The sequence below is a fragment of the Monodon monoceros genome, unplaced genomic scaffold (assembly GCF_005190385.1).
Source record: "Monodon monoceros isolate NGI ecotype Baffin Bay Population unplaced genomic scaffold, NGI_Narwhal_1 Super_Scaffold_18, whole genome shotgun sequence".
In the NCBI taxonomy this organism is placed as follows: Eukaryota; Metazoa; Chordata; class Mammalia; order Artiodactyla; family Monodontidae; genus Monodon; species Monodon monoceros.
The window spans coordinates 47,961,418-47,985,965 of NW_021703774.1; the positions used below are offsets into that span (position 1 = coordinate 47,961,418).

The window sequence follows — 24,548 nt, forward strand, 5'->3', positions numbered from 1 at the left end:
AATGGTGGTGGGTAGAGCTGGCTGTTGCTCTGGTGGGCAGAGCTCAGTAAAACTTTAATGTGCTTGTCTGCTGATGGGTGGGGCTGGATTCCCTCCCTGTTGGTTGGTTGGCCTGAGGCGACCCAACACTGGAGCCTACCCGGGCTCTTTGGTGGGGCTAATGGCAGACTCTGGGAGGGCTCACGTCAAGTACTTCCCAGAACTTCTGCTGCCAATGTCCTTGTCCTCACGGTGAGACACAGTCACCCCCCGCCTCTGCAGGAGACCCTCCAACACTAGCAGGTAGGTCTGGTTCAGTCTCCTGTGGGGTCACTGCTCGTTCCCCTGGGTCCCGCTGTGCACACTACTTTGTGTGTGCCCTCCAAGAGTGGAGTCTCTGTTTCCCCCAGTCCTGTTGAAGTCCTGAAATCAAATCCCACTAGCCCTCAAAGTCTGATTCTCTGGGAATTCCTCCTCCCATTGCCGGACACCCAGGTTGGGAAGCCTGACGTGGGGCTCAGAACCTTCACTCCAGTGGGTGGACTTCTTTCTGTGGTATAATTGTTCTCCAGTTTGCCAGTCAGCCACCCAGCACTTATGGGATTTGATTGTATTGTGATTGCGTCCTTCCTGCCGTCTCATTGTGGCTTCTCCTTTGTCTTTGCATGTGGGGGTGTCTTTTTAGGTGAGTTCCATTGTCTTCCTCTTGATGATTGTTCAGCAGTTGGTTGTGATTCTGGTGCTCTCGCAAGAGGGAGTGAGAGCACGTCCTTCTACTCTGCCATCTAGAACCAAAAATCCCTCCCCTTGCTTTTGATGTCCCTGCCCAAAGCCTCAGGATCTACTACTAGCAGCTTAGAGATGAGATAACAGCAGAAGGGGAGGTATATTTCTCACATCTTAAAATGAGAAGTTTGAAGCATTTCCCACAGAATATTGTTTTGTGTGACGGTTAACATATTACTGAAATGACACAAACACAGTTAATTCATAAGATGGGAACTACTCCTATTTGTAGACCATACATTCTCAACAGGGGTTTGAAATTTGGGTTTGGGGGAGTTTTAAAATCTTAGATAGTAAAAAAAATAAAAAATAAAAAAAAATCTTAGATAGTATAATAGTGTGTCATCTTCCAAAATTCAGCAGATGTGCAATATATGTGTAAATTTAAAATTTCATGGGGGAGGGTGATTAGGGAAAAAATGTCTAAAAGGGCTTCTTAGGTGGGGTGATAAGGTCTATATTGCTGTGGACCAATGAAATGCAAAAAGAGAAGGCTACTCATATATGGCTTATTATATCTGTATCTCCTGACCCTTAAAATGTGTGTGCCTTTTTTTAATAATAAAAAGAAGAAAGATACTGTTTTGTGTTCCTTACATAGTTAATGATAGGTCATTTTGGGTATTCTCTACTTTAGGGAAGCATGGAAAGCACTTGGTGATTCAAGCCCCAGCCGAGCAATGCAGGAGTATATTGCTGTAGTTAAAAAATTAGATCCAAGTTGGAATCCTCAGGTAAGACCGAATGATTGTAAATAATATTTTCCAATAACATATTATCTTTCTCTCAAATTAATGTTTAAAACTAAGCTTTAGGCTTAAATAACATCCTTAAAGTTTTATTTTCTCAAATCAAAAGATTATAAAGTTATTGCAGCATTTTTCTAAAAATATTGCTTATATGTTAACATAATCAGCTACTGATACTGAGAACTTCTCTGAATTGTAGAGCATTTTTAAAAGCATAATTGTAATTTCAGTCGTGTAAAAACTCAATTCATTTCAGAATTTGAAAGAGTTTAACTTGAGATCATATTATTATCTTGAGAAATAGAAGGTTTTTTTTTTAATGAGCACTTTCTATGAAAGTACAAAATGCTTGTTGATAGGGGTAAAATATGAATGACATGCTTTCTGCCATTATGTAAAGTACCTTATAGAATATAAAACGTATCAAAAATAGAGTAACAGTATAAAACAATAATAATGCGAATGCTAGGGTATCCAGTGGAAGAACAGATTACTTTGGACTTTGGCGGCAGTTATTACATTGTTACATATTTATTACCAGTATGAAGGAATTTTGTTCCACCAGTGATGGAATCTTAAAATGTCAGAGTTGTAAGGAATCTTAAAGATTTATATGTTATGACATATAAAAGTATATCTTAATTATGAGTACAAAGAGGGAGAGATAACCAAGTTAGGATAGCTCTAATGATACAACTGCCTTTTGGAAATCACTGAAACATTTCCTGATGTTTTTGATGTGCATGAGTATTCATTCTCAGAAACATTCCTTTTTATTAATATCTTTTATAAAATGTCAAGTTTGCATACAGATATATACCATAAAGGTCTTAAGGACTTAAACTCTGAAATTCACTGGTAAAAACAGGTGCATCTCTGAGCTGAACTCAGCCTGAACACAAATGGCATGATATTTATTTATTTATTTATTAACATCTTTATTGGAGTATAATTGCTTTACAATGGTGTGTTAGTTTCTGCTGTATAACAAAGTGAATCAGCTATACATATACATACATCCCCATGTCCCCTCTCTCTTGCGTCCCCCTCCCACCTTCCCTATCCCACCCCTCTAGGTGGTCACAAAGCACGCACCGAGCTGATCTCCCTGTGGCACGATATTTAAAAAAAACAAAAACAAGACTTGAAACTGCATGCCTTTAAGTGAGTCCTTACTCTTCAGGTCCAGCCGCTGTGGTCTCAGTTCTTCCCTATTGACTTATACTTGACTGTTTCTGATGCCTGGCTTATGTAGGTGTTTGAGTTGATAACTTCTGATAAATGACAGAATTTATGATTTCTTACCTTCAATACTTTAATTACTAAGTAAAATTACGTTAACTATGACTCTTACAAATGCACAGTCCATGTAGTTAGGTAGTTCTTCCTTAGGGAAACCCAAACAGGCATTAAGGATGTTTTTAAAAATATCTGAATCTTACCTGTTGAACTTATAAAACTTGAGTAGACTAAGCAGAACCAAAGATACTTTCTTTTTTTTTTTTCTTTTCTTTCTTTTTTTTCAACATCTTCATTGGACAAAGATACTTTCAAGTAAAAATGATTCTTTAATACATTGTTCTAAAAATATGTTAACATCATAATCTAGTTGTAAACAGGAATTTTAACGTTTCATTTACGTTTTAATTTTTAGTTTAAACATTCTGAGCTGGTCCCTTTGACTCATAGCTTTTTTTCCGCCTCGTTTTTGATTGGTATGGGGCAGATCATAATCTCAATCTCAAGAGATTTGGTATTTGGTTCATTATCTTTTAGGTTAAAAGAACCATTTTCTTTTGATATTTGTTTCTAAAAATGATGAAATAATAACGACTCTCATGCTGAGTGTGTTAAGTTCTTTTCAGGTATTGCCCTTTGAAATCTTCATAAGAATTTTAAGAATTAGGAACTATTATTGTCTGTATTTTAAAAAAGAGAAAATTCAGGCACAGAGAGCCTTAGTAACTTTTCTAAGATTAGCCAGCTAATGAATGGTGTTGCCAGGATTTGGACCTATGCTTATATGAGTCCAGATCCCCACCCCTAATCACTCTGCTATCTGTTCTATAGCTGACATTATGTGTATTAAAAAAAGCATGTAAACTTAAGTGTATGGAAAATTCAAGTAAAGATATTTATTTATTTTAAATTTATTATTTTAAAATTTTATTGTATTTTTGGCTGTGTTGGGTCTTTGCTGCTGAGCGCGGGCTTTCTCTAGTTGTGGCGAGCAGGGCTACTCTTTGTTGCTGTGTGTGGGCTTCTCATTGCAGTGGCTTCTCTTGTTGAGGAACATGGTCTCTAGGTGTGCGGGCTTCAGCAGTTGTGGTGTGTGGGCTCAGTAGTTGTGTCTCACGGGCTCTAGAGCACAGGCTCAGTAGTTGTGGCACATGCGCATAGTTGCTCTATGGCATGTGGGATCTTCCTGGACCAGGGCTCGAACCCGTGTCCCCTACATTGGCAGATGATTCTTAACCACTCCGCCACCAGGGAAGCCCAAGATAGTTACTTTTTTTTTTTTTTTGCGGTACGCGGGCCTCTCACCGCTGCGGCCTCTCCTGCCGTGGAGCACAGGCTCCGGACGCGCAGGCCCAGCGGCCACAGCTCACGGGCCCAGCCGCTCCACAGCATGCGGGATCCTCCCGGACTGGGGCACAAACCCGCGTCCCCTGCGTCGGCAGGTGGACTCCCAACCACTGCGCCACCAGGAAAGCCCCCAAGATAGTTACTTTTTAAATCAAAGCTACATGGTACCTTGAAGTATAAAATGAATAGTGCTTTAAAATGTAACCCTTTGCCTGTTTTCTGTTTTGTTTCGTCTTTCTCAGGAATGTACTGTTGAATGTCTAATATAATCAAGGCAATTCTTTGGCTTCTACTTACATAGTTTTTTGGGAGGGAGGCAGAGAGGGTGAGTTTTTGTTTGTTTGTTTGTTTTTTAATAAATTTATTTATTTTTATTTTTGGCTGCATTGGGTCTCTGCTGGAGCACACGGGCTTTCTCTAGCTGCGGCGAGCGGGGGCTATTTGTTGCAGTGCGCAGGTTTCTCACTGCAGTGGTTTCTCTTGCACAGCAGGGGCTTCAATAGTTGTGGCTCGCGGGCTCTAGAGTGCAGGCTCAGTAGTTGTGGCGCACGGGCTTAGTTGCTCCGTGGCACGCGGGATCCTCCCGGACCAGGGCTCGAACCCGTGTCCCCAGCACTGGCAGGCAGATTCTTAACCACTGCGCCAGTAGGGAAGTCCCAAGGGTGAGTTTTTAATTTTGGTATAATTTTTATTTCTTTTTTTTTTTTTGCGGTACGCAGGCCTCTCACTGTTGTGGCCTCTCCCGTTGCGGAGCACAGGCTCCGGACGTGCAGGCTCAGCTGCCATGGCTCACGGGCCCAGCTGCTTTGTGGCATGTGGGATCTTCCCGGACCGGGGCACAAACCCGTGTTGCCTGCATTGGCAGGCGGACTCTTAACCACTGTGCCACCAGGGAAGCCCTATTTCTATTATTTTTGACAAATAAAAATTATATATATTTAAGGTATACAATGTGATGTTTTGGTGTTTGGTATATATCTTGTGAAATGATTATCACAGTAAAACTAATTAATTTATCCCTCACCTCCCATATTTATCATGGTTTTATGTGTGTGTGTGACGTGTAAAGTTTCAAGAATAGTACAAGACGCTTCTGGATGGCCTTTGTCTAGTTACACCAGTTTTTTTTTTACATTTGTTTTAGCATTCTTTCTCTATTTACTCATAAATACATACATACTACATATAAATAAGTTTTTTTGGAATTATTTTATTATTACTTTTGAACTAAAAGTTATAGACATCATGTCCCTTTACTACTTAATGCTTCAATATGTTACTATACTGCAGTTATCAAAATTGGTAAATTTTTTTTTTTTGGTGTCATGAATTCTTTTGAAATTCTTTTTTTTTCAGAACCCTGGGCTCAAGAGTTCCTACAGGGCATGCATGTGTGTGTGTATGTGTGTAGATATGTGTGTGTATACATATTTCTTTTAATATAAAAATTGTAAATGTATATTTAAGGTATATAATATGATGATTTGATGTATATATACATAGTGAAATGATTAGTCAAGCTAACTAATATAACATCTCCTCTCATAGTCACCTTTTCTCTATGTGTGTGTGATGAAAACACCTGAGGTTTACTCTCTTAGCATACTTCCAGTATTCAATACAGTGTTATTAACTGTAGTCATCATGCCTGTACATTAGATCCCTAGACTAATTCATCCTACATAACTGCAACTTTGTACCCTTTGACCAATATCTTGCTATTTCCCCTAGCCATTGGTAAACAACATTCTATTCTCTGCTTCTGTGAATTTCACTTTTTAATTTTTTTAGATTCTATATATGAGATCATATAACACTTCTCTTTCTCTCTCTGGCTTATTTCACTTAGCATGATGTCCTCCAGGTTCATCCACGTTGTCATAAGTGGTAAGATTTCCTTCGTTCTCATGGCTGAATAATGTTCTGGTGTGTGTGTGTGTACACACACACACACACACACACACACACTATATCTTGTTTATGCATTCATCCATACATGGACACTTAGGTTGTTTCCATATATTGGCTATTGTGAATAATGCTAAAAACATGAGAGGGCAAGATATCTCTTTGAGATCCTGATTTCATTTCCTTTAGATGTATACCCAGAGGTGAGATTGCTGGATCATACGGGAGTTCTATTTTTAATTTTTTGAAGAACCTCCATACTGTTTCTCATAATGGCTATAGCAATTTACATTCCTACCAATAATATATGATTCTCTTTTCTCAAAATCAGGAATTTTAACATTGATTCAATATTACTGTCAAATCCATAATTCATATTCAAGTTTATCATTTATCTAAAATATGTCTTTCATAGTTATTTTTAAAAATTCTGATCCATCATCCAGTCCAGGATCATGCATTGCATCTAGTTGTCATGTCTCTTTAGTCTCCTTTAATCTGGAATGGTTTCTCAGCCTTTCTTTTTCTCTCTTGACTGTGATATTTTTGAAGAGTATAGGCCAGTTATTTTGTAGAGTGCCCCTCAATTTGTTTGTCTGTTTTCTCATGAGTAGATTTAGATCATACATTTTTAAGAGGAATACCACAGAATTCTTCTCAATGCATTATACCAGGACATACATGATGTCTGTTTGCCCCCAGATTGGTTGTTAACATTGATCACTTGCTTAAGGTGGTGTCTGCCAGATTTCTCTACTGTAACTTTCCTTTTTCCCCCTTTGTAATTAATGAGTAATTTGTGGGGAGATACTTTGAGACTATGTAAATATCCTTTTCCTAATCAGATTTCTCTGACTAGTTTTAACATCCATTAATGATTTTCTAACTCCATCATTTCTTCTACATTTATTATTTGGCACTCCACTGTAAGGGTGGGCTTTCTCTTCTCCCCTATTTATTTATTCATTTTAAAGAACTGTGAAAGGTGTAGGATTGTACCCTACTTGCAAGCTAGTAAGTTAGCCTGTTACTGTTTCTTAGGTGCTGGCCGAGGCTCCTGGGTCTGAGCCAAAGGGCTTTATTATTCACGGCATGGCAAACTGCATGAGCTTCATTTGATTTGCATCTGTTTCTTGTGTCCCCTAAGTCCCACAGGTATGATGTAGGTGGGCCTAGATGGATTCCTGCGTATGCAGTGGGTTGTGCTATAGGGAAGGAGCACTGAGCTTTGGGGATTCACCACTTTTATAGCAGGTAGAAGCAAGCCTGCTATTTGTGAGGGGTTGGGAAGACGTGATGTCATCCCTGAAGGTGGCTTACTGTACGTACAACCCTGAGAAAAGGCCTAGATAAAGAGTGGTCAGAGGGCTTCCTTGGTGGTGCAGTGGTTAAGAATCTGCCTGCTAATGCAGGGGATGCGGGTTAGAGCCCTGGTCTGGGAAGATCCCACATGCCATGGAGCAACTAAGCCCGTGTGCCACTACTACTGAGCCTGTGCTCTAGAGCCTGTAAACCACAACTACTGAAGTCTGCACACCTAGAGCCCGTGCTCCACAACAAGAGAAGCCACCGCAATGAGAAGCCTGCACACCACAATGACGAGTAGCCCCCGCTCGCTGCAACTAGAGAAAGCCCGTGCACAGCAACGAAGACCCAACACAGCCAAAACTAAATAAAATAAATTAACTAAAAAAATAATAAAGCTTAAAAAAAAAGAAAAAGAGTGGTTAGAGCCTGGCATACTGAACATGAATGTATAGGGATGCTCAGGGCCCATGGTTGATTGCCTCACCCAATATATACCAGTATATACTCATAGATTTCTGTTTTATTCAGTGGGTAATAGTCAGTTACCATCATTATTTGGCCACTGAGAGCTCATTCAAGATGGCTCCCCTGTCCTTTTGATATGTCTCCATCATTCTTTGAGCACTTTCTTACTTTCTGGCACAAGATGTTTCAGGCTGTATTAGTCCCCTAGGGTTGCCGTAACAAAGTACCACAAACTAGTACTTTGTAGTTTAAAACAAGAGAAATTTATTCTCTTGTAGTACTGGAGACCAGAAGTCTGAAAATAAGGTGTTAGCAGAGCCATGCTGTCTTTGGAAGCTTCAGGGAGGAATCCGTCCTTGCCTCGGCCAGCTTCTGATGGCCTCAGATAGTCCTTAGTTTGTGGCAGCATAACTCCAATTGCTGTCTCTGTCTTTACATGGCCTTCTTCTCTGTCTCCAGATCTCCCTTACTTTCTCTTATATGGACAACCAGTCATTGGATTTAGGCCTCACCTTAAACCTCATCTTAACTTTTTCCCCTAGCTTTATTGAGACGTAACTGACATATAACATTGTGTAAGTTTAAGGTGTACAGTATGTTGATTTGACACATATGTATTGCAAAATGATTACCACCATAGCTAATACCTCCATCATGTCACATAATTACTATTTCTGTTTTGTGATGAGAACATTAAAGATCTACTCCTTTAGTAACTTTCAAGTATATAATACAGTATTATTAACTATAATCACCATGCTGTACATTAGATCCCCAGAACTTATTCATCTTATAGCTTGAAGTTTGTACCTTCGACCAACATTTTCCCCATTTCTCCCCCACCCCCGAGGCCCCTGGTAAAAACCATTCTACTCTTTGTTTCTATGAGTTTGGCTTTTATAGGTTCCACATGTAAGTGATGTTATGTAGTAGTTGTCTTTCTCTGACTTTTTTCACTTAGCATAATACCTTCAGGGCTCATTCATGTTGTTGCAAATGGTAGGATTTCCTTCTTTCTCATGGCTGAATAATATATTTCATACTTCCTTTATTTATCTGTTGATAGACACTTAGGTTGTTTCCATATCTTGGCTATTGTAAATAATGCTGCAATGAACATGGGAGTAAAGATATTTCTTCAAGATCCAGTTTTCATTTCTTTTGGATATAAACACAGATGTGAGATTGCTGGATCATATGGTAGTTTTTGAGAAACCCCCATACTGTTTTCCGTAGTGGTTGTACCAGTTTACATTTCTTTCTTTCATTTTTTTAAATTAATTAATTTATTTATTTTTGGCTGCATTGGGTCTTCGTTGCCGCGCATGGGCTTTCTCTAGTTGCGGCGAGCGGGGGCTACTCTTTGTTGGGGTGTGCAGGCTTCTCATTGCAGTGGCTTCTCTTGTTGCGGAGCACGGCCTCTAGGTGCGCAGGCCTCAGTAGTTGTGGCTCACGGGCTCTAGAGCGCAGGCTCAGTAGTTGTGGTGCATGGGCTTAGTTGCTCTGTGGCATGTGGGATCTTCCCGGACCAGGGCTCAAACCTGTGTCCCCTGCATTGGCAGGCAGATTCTTAACCACTGCGACACCAGGGAAGTCCCCAATTTACATTTCTACTAGCATCGCACAAGGGTTTTTTTTTTTCCACCTCCTCACCAACACTTGTTATCTCTTGTCTTTTTGATGATAGCCATTCTAACAGGTGTGATGTTTCACTGTGGTTTTGATTTGCATTTCCTTGATGGTTAGTGATGTCAAGCACCTTTTCATGTATTTGTTGGCTATTTAAATGTCTTCTTCAGAAAAATGTCTATTCATTTCTGCCCATTTTTAAATCAGATTTTTTTCTTTTTTTGCTGTTGAGTTATATGAGTCCTTTATATGTTTTGAATATTAATCCTTTATTACATATGTGATTTGCAAATATTTTCTCCCATTCAGTAGGTTATCTTTTCATTTTGTTGATGGTTTCCATTGCTGTTTGAAAGTTTTTAGTTTGATGTAGTTCCATTTATTAATTTTTGCTTTTGTTGCTTTTGCTTTTCGTGTCAAATCCAAAAAATCATTGCCAAGACCAGTGTCAAGGAGCTTTCCCCCTATGTTTTCTTCTAGGAGCTTTATGATTTTTTTTTTTATGCTTATGTTTTTTTGTTTTTTTTTTTTTTGCCGTTCGCTGGCCTCTCACTGTTGTGGCCTCTCCCGTTGTGGAGCACAGGCTCCGGACGCGCAGGCTCAGCAGCCATGGCTCATGGGCCCAGCCGCTCCGTGGCATGTGGGATCTTCCCGGACGAGAGCACGAACCCGTGTCCCCTGCATCGGCAGGCGGACTCTCAACCACTGCGCCACCAGGGAAGCCCTATGCTTATGTTCTTAACCCATTTCAGGTTAATGTTTGTAGGTAGTATAAGATAAGGGTCCAATTTCATTCTTCTACATGTGCTTATCCAGTTTTCCCAACACCATTTATTGAAGAGACTACCCTTTCCATTGAGTATTCTGGGCTCCCTTGTCAAATATTAGTTGACTATATACCTCATCTTGATGACACCTGCAAAGACCCGTTTCCAAATAAAGTCTCATTCTAAGATACCTGGGGTTAGGACTTGGACATGTCTTTGGGGGTGGCGGGGGGGGCAATTCAACTCACTACACAGGCTCATCTTTCCCTGTCCTTATCCTAGAATTGGTTGTTTCCCTTTGGTTCCTTTCAGTGGAGAATGATATTTAGAAACCAAAGTCTGGGTGTTGGTTATGTTCATTGCTACCACTGTCATTACTTCTAGGTCCTCTCAGCAGACATACCTGAAAAATACATATGCTCAAATGCATGTATATATTAACATACATACACACATATATGCATGTGTACACACATACATATGTATGCATACAGATATGTACATACACACAGATATATAGTCATTGTAGACACAGACGTGTGTATATACACAGACACACCTACATAACCCTCTCTAACATATGTATCCTATGTCTGTATTTTTATATTTATTTACTTACATATTAAAAACCACAAGTTCGTATTGGTACCTCTGATTCCAACCCAACACTATAGAGTACATTGTAGTCGTCCCTCTTTCCATATTTGTAACTCCTTTCTACAACAGAACCCTGGCTGCTAATATTCTCATTATATTTACTCATTATATGACCTAGAATACACAGGAAGCAGTTTCAGAATTGCTAATCTATACTGCTGTGAAAGAAAAGCAAGTTTACTAACTCAAGTTGACTGTTTGTTTACAGGTTGTTTATGTTTTTTATTTTTTAAAGTAAAATTTATATAAGGTGAAATGCTCAAATTTTAAGTGTATAATTTGACGTTTTAACAAATATTCAAAGTTTTGTAAAAACTTTGATAAAATTGGAAAATAACTGCATCTCAGTCACCTTGTTTTTCATGACCACTTCCTAATTGACTATGGTCATTTGGAAGATTAAGATTCTTTTTAATGTGAATGCCCTGTCCCATGAAGTAACTCTGTTCTCAAGTGGCTGCCTTGCTTCTAAATAGATAACATGGACACAAAGATGTGTTTTTATAGCCTGATAAATATATTAGTTCTAGAAGAGGACATTTTCAAAATGAAAGAATTAAGTGTTTTTCTGTATTTCCTAGTTAATACTTGATGTATTTCCATAGCCCTTTCGAGAAGATTCTTATTCCAAGGTGCATAGTATGATGAATAGCATTTCTTTTGAGTCCTCTGTAAAGGCTTTTGAGTATGAATAGCAAGATGATTTAATATGAGTTTATTTGGTATCTGCTGGTCCTACACGTTAGGCCAAAAAAGGAAAAAAAGCATTTAATGACCTCTTTGTAGATCTTATTAAAAGACCAATATCATGTATTTTGCATATATAATTAAAGTTTATCTGTCATAGATTACTGTTTCATGTTGAACCAAATATAAAATGAGGACTTTTGTCCTTTTTTTGGACATCTGTTAAAGTAGTATTGATATTAGTCATTCATTCATTCTACTCATTTCATTGTACACTTATTGTGTATAGGTTATAGCCCTAGGGGCTGGGGATGTATCAGTGAACAAAGGAGAACCGTCTCTGTTCTTAGGGAGTTTACAGTTTGGCAGGCATAAGTAATAAAATAAGTAAATATTATAATGTGTGAGAAGGTGATCAGTGCTATGGAGAGAAAGCAGTGGAGAAGGATACATATATGGGAGGTGGGGTTACAATTTTTTTTTATTTTTAAAAATAAATTTACTTATTCATTTTTGGCTGTGTTGGGTCTTTGTTGTTGCACGCGGGCTTTCTCTAGTTGCGACGAGTGTGGGCTACTCTTCGTTGTGGTGCGCGGGCTTCTCGTTGCAGTGGCTTCTCTTGTAGCGGAGCATGGGCTCTAGGTGTGCAGGCTTCAGTAGTTGTGGCACGTGGGCTCAGTAGTTGTGGCACGTGGGCTCAGTAGTTGTGGCACACGGGCTTAGTTGCTCCGTGGCATGTGGGATCTTCCTGGGCCAGGGCTCAAACCCATGTCACCTGCCTTGGCAGGTGGATTCTTAACCACTGTGCCACCAGGGAAGTCTGGGGGTTACAATTTTAAATGATATGGTCAAGGAAGGCTCACTGAAGAGGTGACATTGAGCATAGATATGAAGGAGTGAAAGAGTGAACTGTACAGGTATCTGGGGAAGAGCATTCTGTATGGAGGAAATGGCCAGTGCAAGTCCCTAAGGCAGGATCATGCCTGGTGTGCTCTAGAAACTTCTAGGAGGACTGAATAGGTATATGGGAATGGGGGCAGGGTAGAGAAATAGGAAATGAGATAGGGTGGAGCACATGGGATAGTCTGTTATAAGGATTATGGCTTTTATTCTAATGAGAAGAGAAATACACTTTGATTGTAAACTTGTAAAAAGATATAGGTATTCTGTATTGCCCAGTAAATAGTATTTTAATGAAGGTAATACAGGCATATGGAAATAGAAATTCAAACAGTGTGAAGGGGTATAAAATAAAACTTTATAAAGTTCTTTGTCCCATACATCATATACCATTCAGTCCTGTTTCCTAGTAGACCTATCCACTTGTAACAGTTTCTGTAATTCTGCACTGCTACCTCCATAGCACTAACATCTAAGTTTTTTTCTTTTAAAAAAGTGTTCTTTGTAAATTGAACATTTATTTGTCTGACAGACAGGTGAAGGTTAATCAGGATAGTTCCTGCAGTTTCATTCCTCTTTGCCATGTACCTCCGTTTCTACTCACACGTAGTAAAGCCTCTTGTGACCACCAGAGGGAGCAAAGTTCATTATAAATGAGAATTTTGTTCTCAGGAATTTCTAGGGCTTTCTGTGTGTTTCAGTAGTATTGTTAAAACCTTGCTTCTCATTGGCCATTTACTCTTTTGCCTTTTTTAAAAACTCCTTAGATCTTTAAAATTTTTATATGTACTTGGGATCTTACTAGTGACTTTATTTTTCTTCACCTTACTGGTCTGATGACTCTTAGGTTAGCATCCACTGTATTATTTTTGTGTATTGTCCATAAAGATAAATAGCGTAGATGGGAGAACTGACACTCTCTTTTGTTCTTAGTGGTTATATAGCTGTGTAGTAGCCTTTTGTAAATTTTGCTGCTATTCATCTGTGGGTTTTGCAGCATCATCTACTTATCTTTTACCTATAAATATTCATTGAATATTAGAATAGATAAATTCATACATATAGTATACTTACCTAAAAGGTAGTCATCATTTTTGAAATTTATATTTAATAGTTAGGCAGATATGTATATTTTGACCAGGAAGTTATCTTCTTTGATTTTTTTCCTTGTCATTCATATTTAATTTTTGTAGACTATCAGGTATTGGTATTGAAATGTTTCTTTTCTCTAGCTGCCTGATGCTGGAGGATAATTCTATAAGTTACCTTTTTTCATGTATGAAAACTCTTATCTCAGAACTTCATCTAACCTTTATATAGTACTACATTTAGTCTATAAGCACTTCAAAGCCTAGGACCATGTTGGATTCATCTTTGTATTTTTTTTTTTTAATTGCGGTACACGGGCCTCTCACTGTTGTGGCCTCTCCCGTTGCGGAGCACAGGCTTCAGACGCGCAGGCTCAGCGGCCATGGCTCACGGGCCCAGCCGCTCCGCGGCATGTGGGATCTTCCCGGACCGGGGCACGAACCCGCGTCCCCTGCATCGGCAGGCGGACTCTCAACCACTGCGCCACCAGGGAAGCCCCTCATCTTTGTATTTTGATCATACTGCCTACAATGTTTAGCACAGGGCAATGCCACAGAAGGTACCTACCAAGTAGTTCTTAGATTATTCTAATTTCCTTTTCAAATGGCACTACTTCCTTTACATTTCTCTCTTAGGACAGGACCCTGTTCTGGCTCCTCTCTTGTTTCTTCAAGTTCCAGGGCATAACTTATACTCTGGAAATTAAGTATTAAGGAGATTATTTAATTCAGAAAACATTTATAAAGCATGAGATACGCAGGATGCTATTTTAATTCCTGGAAAAACTACTTGGAAATAGAAAGTTTAGCATTTATTGTTGAGGACTAACAATGGTGCCAAAGAGATTAAAATATACAGACATGGAGAAAGTAAATTCTGAATTAAGATTTGAATGTGAGGGACTTCCCTAGTGGTCCAGTGGTTAAGATTCTATGCTTCCACTGCAGGAGGCATGGGTTGGATCCCTGCTCGGGGAACTGAGGTCCCGTATGCTGCGCAGCGCAGCCAAAAAAAAAAAAATTTGAATGTGAATGTGGTAAAGGCCACTTTTAAGGTGATAGGAATATCATAAAGCACAAACTCTGCATGATTAAATATTGTTTTGCCCAAGCCTGTGTTGATGTTTCTCCCTACTATTCTTGCAGTTTTAACTACTGCCTATGTTGATTCTAAATTTATTTTTTAGCCCTAACCTTTTCTGTGATCCTGATCAGGGCTCAGAGTTTTTAGAGCAGGATCATAAAAAATATTTTTTAAAAAGTGAAATGCCTGCAGAGGCCAGACCATTAATATAAATGAATGAAGTGGGTTGGAATATATATATAGTCATGAGAATTGTGGTTTACAGGGGAGTGCATGCCTATATAAACAAGGGAAATGGACCTTTGCTCTAGCCGGTTATTGCTATGAGTGCCCAGTAGTGCCAGTTCAGATATGAAATCTTGGTGTTATTGTGCTATGTCTTGATTTTTGAATGAGGCTTTAAAAGAAGAAAGTTGAAGTTGGATAGGCTGTTGCAATACAGTGTGAGCCAAATCAAATACACGTACAGGTACATTCAATCTTAAGGGCTCTACCTTTTGACTTTGTTTTAGGTTCATGTGTCAAAATACTCACTGAGTATTTCTATTTTAGTGTTGCAGTGGCACTTCTATCTGTCCTCCCTATTTTGAATCTGGTCCCATTCAATCTTGTCCTCTACATTGCTTCTAAAATGACTTATCTAAAATACATATTTGACCATGTTTTCCCAGTTTAAATGTGATTCCCTTTTACTTACAGGCTATATTAGTATGGTATACAAACTCCACTATAATCTGTTTCATATTTATATTACAATCCCACCTCCTACCCCTCTTCAATCTTTATTTTAAGTTCCGGTACTATCAGACTTAAAATACTGTTTCACCATCCTGACTGTGCGTCAGAATCCCTTTAGGGAACTTTAAAAATAGAGATGCATAATCTTCACTCCAGATTTACTTAAAATTTACTGGTAGGGTCCTGACATCCCTTTTTGTTTATTTGTTTTGGTTTTGTTTTAATGGCTCACCAATCACTTTGAAGCAGCCTGAGGTTGTCAGTGTCTACTGCCCTACATCTTGCTGTTTTACATCTTCTGATTTTAGTTCAAGTTTTTTTCTCTATTTGGAGAACTGTCTCTGTTTACTAGATTAATTTATGCTCATCCTTGAAGACTAAGTTCAGTGTATTTTCACCTCTAGGAATCTTTTCCCCATTCCTTGAACCATACAGAGATAGGCAAAGTGACTGTTCTTTGTGGTCCCCTGCTTTCATTGTTCTTACCATTTTGAATTGAGATTATTTTTCTCTTCCACTACACTTTAAGCTTTTCCAGAATTAAGATTATGTCTTATTAATATTTATATTTGCTGTACCAGCACAGTATCTGAAACAGAAGATGATCAGTAAATGTTGGACTGGACTGATCAGGCAGTTGTGTTGTGTGTGGTGCATGGGAGGGGTTGAAGAAGAGTTTGAGTCCATATAGCTAAAAGTGCAGTTTGCCTGGGTTACCTGAGTACTTGTGTGTGCTATACCTCTGCTTGTTTTTGCTGTGTATAGCTTTCCCAATTATTAAGTGCCAAGTTAATGGAAAATCAGGTTAAGGCCTTGTGTAAATTGAATTCTGAATTCAGTATCTTTATTCCTTTTTTATATGTGTTGTGTTCTTTCCTTTTTTTTTTTCTTTTTTCTTTGGTTGTGTTGGGTCTTAGTTGTGGCAGGTGGGCTCCTTAGTTGTGGCATGTGAACTGTTAGTTGCGGCATGCATGTGGGACCTAGTTCCCGGACCAGGGATCGAACCCGGACCCCCTGCATTGGGAGTGCAGAATCTTAACCACTGCACCACCAGGGAAGTCCCGTGTCTGTGTTTTCTTAGGTTTGCTTTGTCTGGATTAATTGGGTAACATTAATTGGGTTAAATACTGTATTCCTTATGCAGGAACATGAAAGTTAATGCCATATTTAACTGCAAATTGAAATTTGGGTGAGTCAGAGGGGAGGAGAGACTTTAAAAGAAGTTGAAGAATATTTGAAATAGACATTTCTCTAGAATAAACCTGTTTTTTTAAAAGAGCTTTTAAAAAAGAGCAGAAGCATTTTGCTTCAGTAACAAGGCAGGAAAATCCAAAATTCCTTGGCTGGATTATATTGTGATTTAGGTAAATTGAATTGTCTTTTAGATCAGTGGACTATAGAGGGCAGTGTTTTACAGCTTAAAGTGACTGTGATTTTCAAATACACTTGCCTATATTGTGCTTACTTTGCGTTTTTGTTTCCCTTATAGACACAAACTACAATAACTGCAAGGTTAGAAGAATTTTCTTGTTGTATTTAATAAATCAAAATATACTGGGTTTTTTTTGGGGGGGTTTACAGTAAATTTTATTTATTTTATTTTTTAAATTAATTTTGTTTTTGGCTGCATTGGGTCTTCGTTGCTGTGCTTGGGCTTTCTCTAGTTGCGGCGAGCAGGGGCTACTCTTCGTTGAGGTGCACGGGCTCCTCATTGCAGTGGCTTCTTTTGTTGCGGAGCACAGGCTCTAGGCTCACAGGCTTCAGTAGTTGTGGCTCGCGGGCTCTCAGGGTCAGTAGTTGTGGCTCACGGGCTTAGTTGCTCTGTGGCATGTGAGATCTTCCCAGACCAGGGCTCAAACCCGTGTCCCCTGCATTGGCAGGCGGATTCTTAACCACTGCGCCACCAGGGAAGCCCCAAATATACTGTTTCAATGAAAGATTTAAGATGTGCTTTAAATAAAGAACATATTATTTTTGCATCTAAAAATGTTGGTGCCTTGGAATAATAGATGAGAAATAAAAATGGGAAAAGATTTTGTTGTCCAGTTCAATTCATATAAATTAAGAAAAATAAGCAACATAAATTTTATTTGGTACTCTAAATTTATTAGACAGTTTGGAGAAATTAGTATCCTGTGTAACCAAAATTTTCTTTTACAAAAGAATGCTTAAGACTTCCTTATTTGTGCAATAGAATAGGATATATTTCTTTGTAAGTAAAGCAGTTACACATTTGAGTAGACTAACTGAATTATGATATTAAAGCCATAGGCGGAAGAAATAGGGAGGAGTAGGTCTTTTGGGATGGATTGTTTTTCAGATTTATTTTGATTCAAAAAACGACTTAAATTTATTAATTAGGAATTACTAATTAAAACTGCCTTTTAATCTAGTTTCAAAAGTACAAGATTATTTTTTTCTACTGAAAAACTGTTCTAATAGCAGAATTCTGTTATAACATGTTTTGTTATTGGGAACAAAGAGTGAATATATTTTGGGTCAAATTTGTTAGCTTCCATGAACAGCTAATTTCTGATACAGAAAAGCATGGTGTATTAGTAAAAAATAAAATGGACTGTGCTACTGACTTCACAAAGGGTTGCACAATATTTAGGAACTGTTGAATGCTTAATGCTTGTATGTGTTTGTGTGTGTTTGCCAGTAATCCAGTGGTCCCTATTTGTGGTTAAAAAATATATGTTTTGGTTAGTTTTAGAGGAGAATTAACAAATAGATATTCATCTGGTACATTCATTGGGTATTTTCACATTCATTCCATGCATTTACTTGTCTTTGAGTTTTTTTAGTTTTCTCCTGTTACATTTGCCAGTTGAAGAAAGGAAGTAGTATGTAAACCTGTGCACATACCTGTGTGTATGCAAAAACTTTGAGTGACAGCTTCATTCTTTATTAAAAACATAGTTTAGTGGTATAACTTAAACGAAACTTGTGAATACTTTTAGGACTCGTGTTCCATCTTTAAATAACACCATAGTTTTGCATTAGTGAAGTCATATAAAATTACCTTGGGATAGATAAACATCTAGAGTTTCATTGATATTGGTGGGATAGGGTTGCATTGGAACCAGATTCTGATTTTAATATATGATGGGTGTTAGTTTTGATATTTCTTCTGATAGCACCTAGTCATAATAAATAGTGTAGTCATGTCACAGTTTTCCAGTTTATTCTTAGGTTGAATATTCTATATATTTGAAAAAAATTTAGTGAAACTCTTAGTAACGTATAATTTTAATTGAAGTAAAACGGAAATATACTTAGGAAAGATAAGTTGTTTTTCTTTTTTAAATGTCCCAGTTACTCTTTTTAATATATAATTAGGTCTTATCATAGTGTTTCCCCACTCTCTAGTAGTCATGACACTGGGTCATTTTTTAAATTGTTATTTGTTTCTTTATGGCTGCACCGGGTAGTTGCAGCACGCGGGATCTTCATTTCGACGTGCGGGCTCTTAGTTGTGGCATGCGGACTCTTAGTTGTGGTATGTGAACTCTTAGTTGGTGGCATGCATGCGGGATCTAGTTCTCTGACCAGGGATTGACCCCCAGCCCCCTGCATTGGGAGCGCGGAGTCTTACCCACTGGACCACCAGGGAAGTCCCAACTCTGGGCCATTTTAAATGTAGGGCCTCAAAATTTGTTAATTGGATTTGAAGTCCAGTGAAGGGAGATAGTTTTTTATTCCCCATTTACTTAAGAAAAAACTGCTTGGACAATTCAGTGTATCTCCTTTTTGAAAGTTTTAAAAATTCTTAACATTTTGGGATATTAAAATTTAGTATTATAAACCTAAATGGGTAAATTTTGAGGTTGATTTCCCTTCCCATCTCCCCAAATTTGGATTGTGTGAGAAAGTTTTATATATCGAGAGACTGAATGTTTTAAATGTTTAATATTTTTGTACTATAGCTGACTAAATGATTTTTATTACTATTTTAATCTTTAATTTTTATAGCCCATGGGTCATTTCTCTTGTATATGTTTTATTCCATGAAATTATTCTATATTCTTGTTCATTACTCTAGTACTGTACTAGATTTCTGTGCTTCCAGTCTTTGTTTTCTTTTCAGATCTATTTGTGTTGTAAAACTAGGGGTGAATGTGTTAATTTGTCCTTTGAGATTCAGTTCAGCTAAGATTTATTGAGCTTTTTCAGGCTGCATTACTTAGCATAAACTAATGCTGTAATCCTGCTGAAATCTTACAATAATAATGATTAATTATATGTCATCTTCTGAAATTTTTAAGGAATTGATGTACTTTGGAATATGATTTTCCCAGTAAACTCAAGATGCCAAATCACTTAGTTTTTACCTCCTTCCTCTAGCATTTCTGCTGATCATTGTAAAATCCTGAAATCATCCATCCTCTAGCATTTCTGCTGATCATTGTAAAATCCTGAAATCATCCAATTAAATTACTGTGTCATTGGGCTGTGACTTAAAAAAAAAACTGAATTAGAAGATTTTATGATTTTTTTTTTGCAATTATTGGTGATATATATATTATATGCCTTTGTGTTTGTGGTATCTTTCAAGGAAATTTAAATTGGAGACATTTCCCTTTCGACCAATAGCTAACCTCCTTTGGCTTTATCCAGAGTTTCTAGGGGTGCTTCAACTGAGTCTGCCCTGAGTCATGATACTGTCATCTTCTGATAATCTGAGTCATTCTTGCCTATCAGTAAGGTGTGTAGCAATTCTTTCATAGTCTAGCTTTTTGCCAGGTGTCACCTCATACAAATCAACTCTGAGTAATGAAGTAATGGAAGAGTTAACATATTTGGCACCCACTGTAGTTGGAACCCTCAGATCAGGCCCTGCCATGTGTATATAAAAGTTCCTAAAATTTCAGCACATCAGAAATAATATCATTAAATGTATAACTTTAGTAATTAGAGATGTAAGCGTTGTCCAGTGTTTACAGCTTTGTATGTGTCTCTGTGTGTATGTGCATGTGTGAGAGAGGTTTTTGAGGAAACACATTGGTATAAACCTCTGCTGAGGCTGAAAACCATGCATCTTGAATAATTTGTTATACGAACCACACTTGTTTTTTGTTTGATCATTTTTATGCTTAGATAAAACCTGCAGTCTTTGACTGCCTTATGCCTGTTGGAAAAGAGTGAAGTGTCAGTTATATCTTTTCTTCCAAGATGACAGATTAACTTTCAATTATTTGTATCATTTAGGAACAAGAAAATACCAATTGCAAACAACAGGACAACAGTTCTTAAGTTGCAACTTTCTATTTAAGTTGTTTTCACAGGTTAATTCAAAAAGCTCTGAAATTTTGGAAAACTTAGAATATACTTTTGTTCAAATAACACTTGTAAGAAATGGGTTCATTTTAACAAAAAGCTTAACAGTTAAGTATTTTTACCCATCTTCAAGCAATAATATTTGGTTTTAAATGCTACTTCAGTCTTGTGCTTTTAAAATCAGTTCAACTTAACTTTAAATATTCTTTTAAAATGTCTTTTATAGGGAGCAAAAGCAAAGTGCCCTCTTAATGCCTAGATAATAAGATGTAGTATTTGTATGAAAATGTTAAAATCTGTGTTGCTATCATTTCTAGGCCCTTAAAAATTTTTTTTGTATATATTGGAGTTTCTCATCAGCTGTGTAAATATAGAATCATGGGAGGCTTGGGATCTTCAGGCATTTGAAATGTTGTAATATATACGCTAGTTTAAGTGTGTGCCCTTTTATAGATAGCCCTCATTTCATGCACAGTCCTGTATTTAAATAACTCATATCATTGCTATTCTAAGTAGTGCTTTTGCAGATTGACTTTTTTCCATAGATCCATAATTTATAAGAAAACATAAAATGAAAAGACTAGACCAAAATGATTTTGGTGCATGGTTATAATCTTAATATCAGTACTGAGAATAAAGACTAAGTCTGTTCAGAATAGACTGGTAACTAGCTGATCAATTTAAATTTCATATAGTAATTCCTTTTCATTGTTTAGTTTGTGTTTTTTTGCATTTAATTTGTAGGTTTAGGGTGTCTTTGATTTTATGTCTTTTGAGAAATTTATGATCCGGTGCTTTATTTATGACATAGTCATCTCAGCTTTGGCAACTGATTGAAATACAATATAGGGAAATTTAGTATGTAGTTTTTAAAAGCTTAAATTGGGAAAATGAACCAACAGTGCTAATGTGGAGCAAAGTAAGAAGGGACTGGCAGGTTAATTTCTCTATACTTCTGTTGGTGTTTTATTGTTATAATCTTATTCACAATATTTGATGTGATTTGCTTTTGGAGATTTGTAGTATATTGTCATGTTTTAAAGTCGTGAAGGAAGATTATAATTCACTGAGATTATATATGTAGAAGAGAGTTTGTAAACTGTAGAGTGTAATGCAAATATAAATTATTTTTATTGTTATACCAACTATTATACTGAACAGAGGCAAGAATTTTATTAATATGCTACGAAAAAATAAACGGGATGCAGTGTTAGTGTTGCTGGGGATATTAGCAAGTGATAACATAGCACATGGTAGCTTATGTAGAATAAATAACTAGGTTGAAATTATAGAGGAATTATTCAGAGGGAAAAGTTAATACATTTCCTTTGTGGCTGTACCATATCATGCCTAAAATTATATAGGACTGATTTAGTTAAGTCTAAGTCATATTCCTGTAATTTAGAGTTGGAAAATAGTTTTTTTCTATATATATCGAATCTGTCAGCTGCATGAATTAGATTTTGTTAGCCAAGTTGAAAATAAATACATTTGTTTTAAAAAAAAATTATTACAAAGACTTGGGTTTAAAACACTATCTGAATACTACATTGTTTTCAGTCTCACTGAAGAGTAACTCCCTTCTGGAGGCAGAATAGTTTTATTCATATTACAGTGCATGTGAAGTAAGACTTCCAGCTATTTGACACAGTTTCCAATTTGAGACCAAATATATTACTAACTATAGCTTTAGAGTCAATAGCTACCATATGTTTGTTGGTCTTTCAATTTTTAGAGTATGACAAAGATGAAAAGGGTGAGAGAGAGGGGTGATGGATTGACCCTTGGGTACAATGCAGAAGTCAAATAAAAAAAACCAATCAGGATAATTCTTAAAAGGAAAAAAAGCATAAGAGGAAAGAGAGATGTCAGAAATTTGAGTCTGAATTTCTTGGTGCCTGTCTTTGTATGAAGAAAAGGTTCTGTATTGAAGGAGGTTATGTTACGGTCAGAACCCGACAGTGATAAAAGAAAATTCCAACTGGACATTGGCAATGAGCTTGATTGGCTTAGAGACAGAGATGATGGCTAGCAGGGGTCATTGTTCTGACTGATACTGAGGCATTCTGGCTAGAGCTTGAGGTAACATGGAAGCTGATTGGAAATGTAAACTTGTCTTCTATGCGGAAGTTTCCCTGATAGAGTGAGAAGTAATTATGGAACCTGGGATAAGGAAGTTGTCATGTTCTTGCCTTGTACTCTTCTGTTATTTCTATGGTCAGGATAACCAGCAAAGATTTTATGGTACTCTAAGCTGATAGCCTTAAGTGTCTGATTCATAGGTAACCCAAAATAATTTTAGGAAACAGCGCAGAGCTGAGAGTAACAGAATTCAGTAGTTTAATTATAGACTCCTAACGGAAGGGTGAGAAAGTACACCTGAAATGTATAAGAATAAGCCATCCCCAGAAGGAATATGAATGCCAGTTGATAGTGAAAGATGCTCTCTCTCACTAATGACGAAGAAATGTAAGCTTAAGCAACGTATACTACTTTTCATTTGACAGATTGAATTAAAAGGCTTGTTGGCAGAGCACAAGGAAGTCAGCACAGGCATGCACTTTTAGTGGAGCATGGATTGGCAGCAATCTTCTAGGAGATGATTTCTTCACCTCCTAAAACCACCTGCCCACTTAGCTTTTGCTGTGAGGCTTAGCTTCAGCAGGACCTCCTACCTGACCAGTGTCGTGGAAACTTTGACTCCTTCTCTTCCTTCTGGGCTCAGGGTGTGTGGCAGAAGCTCTGTCCCCAACAGCTGCTTAGAGGGGTTAGGTGGCAAGCCCAGAAGTTCAGGGGACAGACTTTGACCAAGAAGAGGCAAGAGATGGGAAGAAACTGGCAGTTAAATTGCTTTTCCTTTCTTGCCTTTCTTCGTTTCCCATTCTGAGACATGGTGGTCCATTTAGCCTAACTAGAAGACATCCTGTGTGACCTCAGTCAGTGAAGCCAGCTTGGTAACAGTACCATCTTTTGTTTGCTTTTCCTCCTTACCTGCGTCACCTCTCTTTCTCTCTCTTTCTTCATATGCTGGGATTTTACCTCCCAAGAATTTCTTAACTTGGAAGGTTTGCCTCAGGCTCTGTTCTTTAGGAAATGTAGGCTGAGAAGCTAACAATTTCACTTCAGAGACTCTATAAAAATATTTGCAGGTTCTGGAAGATCTGTGTATGTGGATGTACATTGCAGCATTGTTTGCTTTACTGAGAAGTTGGAAACAATCTAAATGGTCATCACATAGGGAAATGGTTAAATAATGATATATTATACAGTGGAATACTGTCCAGCAATAAAAAGAATGATATGGAAAGTTTTCCATGATATACTGTGTGAGACAGAGTGCAGATCAGTATGTTTAGTTTGATCCCAATTGGGGAAATTAAGCCACCAAACAAATCAGGTATAGGCACAGGTACAGTATTGAAAGGAATAATGTAGAATTGGGAATGTTGTTAAGTTAGGAAAGAGAGGGATTTCTACTTTCACCTTACACACTTTTATAAAATTGAATTTTTCTACATTGAATATGTAATGAAACAATGGGAAAAACTTGCTACTTAAATCATATAGATAATGGGATAATTATTAAAACTGGAGAATAAATATGCTTAGGAGATAGAAAGCATATCAGAGTGCTTAGTTCATCCAATATTAATCTTGGGGGATCATGAAGAAACTAACTTTTTAACTTTGTTTATTAAATATATACATACATATATAGAGAGAGAGAGAGAGAGAGAGAGTGTGTGTGTGTGTGTGTGTGTATGTATATAGATATAGATACGTTTGATGTAAGCTGGGGCATTATTCAAAGTGCTTTATGGATATTATTTACTGGTCACAATAGCTCTGTGAGGTAGGTGTTGTTATTATTCCTGTTTTACAGATTAGGGACCCAAGGCTAGAAAACGTTTAAAAAACACAAAAAGCAAAACCTTTG

The 24,548-nt window shown here is 37.6% G+C and overlaps 1 protein-coding gene across 2 annotated transcripts in view; it reads left to right on the forward strand.

Annotated features, from left to right (window-relative positions):
- The window catches only part of ACBD6 (acyl-CoA binding domain containing 6), a 223,456-nt gene that overhangs the window by 14,676 nt on the left and 184,232 nt on the right, over positions 1–24,548 (forward strand). For both annotated transcript variants that reach the window (XM_029229804.1, XM_029229803.1), the window contains exon 3: positions 1,403–1,499. In XM_029229804.1, the coding sequence (XP_029085637.1) occupies positions 1,403–1,499 (97 nt within the window). The remainder of the gene's footprint in view (positions 1–1,402; positions 1,500–24,548) is intronic.